General features: G+C 38.4%; 1 protein-coding gene across 2 annotated transcripts in view; it reads left to right on the forward strand.

The window, feature by feature from the left end:
* The window catches only part of FES (FES proto-oncogene, tyrosine kinase), a 481,567-nt gene extending 477,425 nt beyond the window's left edge, over positions 1–4,142 (forward strand). For both annotated transcript variants that reach the window (XM_086948863.1, XM_086948864.1), the window contains one exon: positions 2,754–4,142. In XM_086948863.1, coding sequence (XP_086804989.1) covers positions 2,754–2,896 — 143 coding nt within the window. In that variant the 3' untranslated portion in view covers positions 2,897–4,142. The remainder of the gene's footprint in view (positions 1–2,753) is intronic.
* The last annotated feature ends 2,086 nt before the right edge of the window (positions 4,143–6,228 follow it).

The raw sequence follows: 6,228 nt of genomic DNA on the forward strand, positions 1-6,228 counted from the left end.
ATTGCACTTCTGCTTTGTTTGTGTTGAGATTGAGGCAGTTGTTTAACATCCAGTCAACAACGCTGGTTAAGCACAAGTGGAAAGTTGGCCCTTGTGGTGGATGGGTCGTCAGATAGAGAGAGGATGAGGCAGGTGTTGTCTGCATAGGAGATAATATTCAGTCCATGGGTTCTGACCATGTTGGCCAGGGGATCATGTAGGTGTTGAACAGAGTGGGGCTGAGTGATGAACTTTTAGGGATGCCACAGATGAGGTTCTTGGGTTCCAAGAGAATTCATGGAAGGTAGATTCTCTAGGTTTTTCCGGTTAGGAAGGATACGATCTATTTGCGGCAGTCCTCTTGGATTCCGGTCTGTTGAAGCCTCTTAAGTAGGGTATGATATCATATGGTGTCAAAGGCTGCTAAGAGATCGATGAGGATGAGATCCGCCATGTCTCCCTCATCTAAGAGGGTTCTGATGTTGCCAATGGCTACAATAAGGGAAGTTTTGGTGCTGAGGGTCATGCAAAATTTGGCATGGATATGTGAGAAGCAAGCCGCTACTTGAACAACTTTACCTGGCCAAACTAAAGACCACTCTAGACTGCTTTGTGGGAGGTAATGACCCCAGCATCTGACAGCTTTAACACCGAGCTCTACAAAGAAAATAAAGAACTGTTGGCCCTGCACTAACTAGAGATATACAGTTATGCGTTACAGCTTGGTAGACTCCTGTTCAACATTGATAGGCATTAATTACTGCACTGAGAAACCCTGGAAAGGGCAAACAGCAACGTCAATCTTATTGCCCATCTTTGCCCATTGGTGCTGAACTTATAAAATCAACAACCAGAGTATTAGCCAACAGGATTATGCCCATGATGGATAAACTGGTTATCCCAGAGCAGGGAGGCTTTGTCACATGCTGAACTATTTCACTTAATTTGAGGACAATATTTGCTCTCATGCTCCAGTCTAAACCTGAGCTATGGGCACTCTCTTTTTTTAGATGCTGAAAAGATATTTGACTTGCTAGAGTGGTGAATTGTTTTTACAATACTTAATAGGATGGCCCCAGTCACCTACTTCATAAGCCTGATTAAACTGCTCTACTCATTTCTGAGAGGCAGGGTCCAGGTAAACAGATCTGCTTTCAAATCATTTGCTGTTATGAGAGGTACCTGTCAGTGATCCCCTTTTGTCCTAACTATTTGCATTGGCAATGAAGCCACTGGTTGTGGCTCCAGGGGCTTCACTCCCAAGGGCTAATTACTTCACAACTGAGAGACTACTAATATTCCTCTATGCACTACAATTAACCTTCCATCAATTAGACATTATAAAATGTGGCACCGTATCTGATTTGGGAGTTGTTATTGATGGCAACATTTGGAGTTTCTGTTCTTTGTAGACAAAGACTGTGCTCATATACTTATACATTTCAGAGTCCTTGCTCGTGTGTATTGCACCCCGATGATACTGCATAAAATGGACCCTCCCACTAACACAGGTCAGCGAAGGTCATGTTCCAAAGCTGATTTCATACACTAGGCATGGAAATGGTCACAAAAGTAGGAAATTTAGCTAAAAGTGTGTAAGGTAATTACAGACATTATCCAATCCCCCCTTAGACTCGTGACTGCTGCTCGCACTTCGGGCTGTGTAGCCAAGTTACGACATCATGTAGAAACTCTCAGCCTTATTTCTCCTCATGGCCAAACATAGAAGTTCCATGTAACGGATGAAAGATGATTGGCTAAAAGATTGTGAAACCTTTGTAATGATTTAGCCAACACATACTCCACTTAGCAAACTAGGATTAGTAGACCTCAAGATATTTGGGGGCCTTTACAATCCTCTCTGTAGTTATGAAGATGGATTAGAAAAAGTAGCAACAGCATGGTTGACACAACACACTGATATCGATTTTAGAGAATGGGTAACCTAAAGATATCGAACAATGAAGAATATGTTGAGTAGCTGCTTAACATTGAATATATAATAATGACATATTATATATTGATATATGTGATTACATGAACAATACTATAACCAGCATGGATATAGAAGAACTTAGGAGTGGTCTTATTTAAAATTTAATTATGACACGACAATCTTGAATGTTATCTAATGATGTCTATTATTCTTCATTATATTTGTTTTGTGTATGATAAGTATATGCCAATGTTAGTGAAATGCATAGACATGTTCTTGACGTGAAAGAATTGGATATCTGCTGATATCAAAGGTGGTTGAAATGTAAAGCGCTCTGACACCCAAACTCTGGGTCATGTTCGCGTAATAGAAAACAATGAATACATAAATAAATACATGATACATAGATATCCATAATGCACTTTATACTTTACTTGGGCTGCTAGATGATTCTGATAGAAATGTTTTTTAAGTGTTACTTCTGATGGCTGTATTGAATACTCTCATAATTGCCACTTGTCTATTATATGAATGTCTCATATAGCTGACACTGGCAGAATTATGATTTGTTGCAATACATTTGTTAATTTTTACAAAATAACTGTTTCAAAAAAGACAGTGGGAGATTTAAAAGATAAAGTGGAATTAATCTTAAAGAACAAGCAAGGAAGTGGCAAGGAACACTAGTCTAGGGAGTGAGAAAAGGGTAGAGATTGTGGGAGTAAACCACCCATTGACCTAGAATACATACAAGAGAACTAGGATTTCTAATGAGCTGATATTTCTCAATTGGAAATAAAGTAATTTATATCCCTATCTTCTTACTGTCTCCTTACAGGATACCGACTGCCTTCCCCTGATAGGTGTCCTGCCGATGTATATCGATTGATGCAGCGCTGCTGGGAGTATGAGCAAAAAAAGCGCCCCACCTTCACCACTGTTCACCAAGAACTCATTGCTATCCGTAAGAGACAAAAATGAGTAATGGAAATATACTAAAAACACAAACAGTTTTTATTTGCTCTAAAAAGTACATAGAGACACCTGGATTGCTGCGTCACATAAGACAGGAGATGCATCTAGTCTGCCAAGTGCCTCAATTTGTGAACTACCAAAATTATATCCAGAGTTCCTACTTAGTAAACATCATGTTTAAGTTTTCAACTCTTTTCTACAAGGATGCCACTTATTTACTTATTCATATTCAGAATTCTTAATATTACCAACTTCCTAAACTACATGTGGATAAGAGCAGCATGTTCTCTCAAGGTAAAGATGATGTGTGCTGTTTTCTTGTTAACTATTAATCGCAGAGCACTAAATAGGCCGTAAAACATACAGGATTCCATAAGCTTACAAAGAAACTTGGCCTTTGGCCTCGTTCCTCTATATGGTCACACAAGTCCCTGGTAAATTGCAATACCTTATAATAATTAACATCCAGGGTACTTTATTCCTTATAATACATGATCATACCACAGCCCCATCTACAACCCTCTTAAATCCTTGGTGTGGTGCACTTTCATATGAAACATAATATTTGTCAACATGAAGAATAAAATTAGAATCTCTGGTAGAAAATAAAAATGTCAAAACGTAGTTAAATACAAAAAGATATTAGAATTCGTTTTCAAGTCATATTAAAATGAATGAATGGATGAATATGAATGAATGAATGAATATGAGACTTTTAGAGCACTGACTTAGCCCAAGGGCATCAAGGCGCTATTTAAAATCAAAAAACTTTCAGCTGAGCATGTGTAGAAACATGACAGAGATTCTATCATTCCTATATGTACCTAAGGGCGGGAAATAATTAACACGTCGCCATAAATATCTAATTTATGCTTTTCATTGTTCATCAAGAAAAGCAGCAGCTGAAGAAAAAGCCACATTTCGTTTTACAAAGTGCAGCATTAATTATGCTCTGTGATCTGCATTTCACCTTGTTTGCAAGCTCTGGCAACAGGCATTGTGACGTCTGTAAGTTATTACAGTTGTGTGGTTATGCCATTTCTTTATTACAGGCGACTAGGGACATTACAAATCACATGTAATAAGAAAATTGGAGATGGGCATTCATCCTGAGATTTCAAGCTCCCGTGTATTATAAAGACATTATAAAGAGCTGCGTCTGGTGGCTCAGTGGACTAATGCGTCCACTGCAGGGGCCTATGTTCGACCTCTTGGTCACAGGTTCAAATTCCAGTGGCACCACTCATCCTTTCACCCACCCGAAGTCGATAAAATGAGTACCATTGAGCTAGGTAACAAGAAACAACAGTTTTTCAGCGCCGAGATACTTACGGGTGTACGTGCGCTTTACAAATACACATGTTATGTTATGTTATGTCATATCTGCCCTTTACGTTGCTAGTACTCTCTATCTGCAAGGCCTCAGTAAGCAAAACTAAGACTAACATTATCCCTAAGCAAAGAATCTTGTCTTGTTTAGTTCAAACTTAGATATAACGCGATGGTTTGCAGTCCACAATGGGGTTTAAACAGATAGCATGAAGGACGAAGTGGGAGGGGTTAATTGGAATAGGGATATGCATCATCCAGGGTCAATTTTACAGTGAGTATGAGAAAGGTACAAAGGTCTGAAACACTAAAATAAATAATCCTCCCATAAGAAGGGCATGATGGAAATTCTTATTTTTCAATTAATATAATCCAAAAATCAAATATTAGTGCATTAACATGTGCTTGCACTATTCCTAGAACAAATACATCTATATAGATAATCATTCACACGCACAATTAGTTACAAAACTTTTATTGTGTCCTTCAATTTGTATTAGTGCCCACTAACTCCTGAAACACCCATTAACCGTTTAACATTCCCATACTTCCATATTAACCATATGTCCACAAAAATGGACACCAAACTGTTTCAAATTTATTCAGAAATCCTGTATTCTTAAAAGTTAATCTCTCCAACATCAAGTTCTTTCAGGTTTATTTTGTATATATGTATGACAGACAGCCAATACATACATACCATACATACCGGGCAAAAAGAAGCAAGCATTAGCAATGCCAATAGGTCTGGTTTAGAAGAATGTTGTATGGCATTGTGAAACATTACAAGTATATTGTGTGGGATGAAATATATATTTGTGTGCAAGCAAAGAACTGTAGAATAAATAATGTTGCTGTAGTTTAAAGGTCAAGGGACAGTTGCTCTGTCAAGCCAAACCTAAGAATCCATGTATGTTAATGACTGCCTTCCTCACATATGTGCTGATGCCAAAGAAAAACAACATAAATGATCTAATTATCTAAGACACTTTAACAGCATTACAATGTCATGTGTGTCCCCTGAAAGTTCAAGCTCAGGCAGCTGGATAAATACACAACGTGATCTCAGCTGTGTGCAGGGCAAGCTCTTTTTTGCAGAAGCACCCAACGTCTGCCTGATCAAATCATGTACTTCTACCTCACAACATGGGTGGAGCCAAAGCCCCTCTCAGGTATTGCTCACATAGTTATCTGGCAATAGCTGTGCTGTCAACCAAACCATAAAAAGGAGCCTGAGACCAAAACTCAACCATCTGAGACTGTCTTTCCTTAAACTAAACACTTTGGAGTACTCCCACATCACATTTGAGATATTCCAGCGTCGGACCTCATTTCCAACGTAGTAGTATCTCATATAGTATTCCAAAACACTTTGACCATGAGCAACAAAATGTGATTTTGCACTACTGACAATTGTAATTTTTTTGCAGATTTCACCATTAAACGTTATCCCCATCACCCTCTCTCAAATATATCTTCCCTAAGTCATTCCACTTATCCATTGAGTCTTTCTGAGTATTTCATCAATTTTCAGAAAAATGCTATTCTGATCTACCTTACCCATATTAAATACGTATTAGTTTCATCAGAAAGCGAGCCACCTGGGTGGGCAGGTATGTGTTGCATTTAACTTAAGGAGTAACACTGCAGTCGAAGTTATTTCTTTTGTTTTGCGTTTCTGAAGCAGAAGAGCACTATCTTCTTCATCTTTGACTCAGTTGAGCAGCTACTGAAACAAGTTTGAAATCTGAGCACGGTTGTAAATCAAAGCATAAAAAGCTCAAAGAAAATATCTGACTAGACATGTCTGGTGTATCTGCCAGGAAATGGAGAACTGGAAAACATCAGGACTGTGAATACATTACCATTCTAATTTCCTTGCCTCTCCACCTCTTTGTAGCCAATATATGACTGAAACATTTCTTATTCCGCGAAACCTGGTGTTACAATTTATTTCAGGTTCTAGTCCTTTGAAATAACCGAAAAGAGCTGTCGACGTAAAATATACC

Source organism: Lissotriton vulgaris, unplaced genomic scaffold, assembly GCF_964263255.1.
Source record: "Lissotriton vulgaris unplaced genomic scaffold, aLisVul1.2 SCAFFOLD_1550, whole genome shotgun sequence".
Classification (NCBI taxonomy): Eukaryota; Metazoa; Chordata; class Amphibia; order Caudata; family Salamandridae; genus Lissotriton; species Lissotriton vulgaris.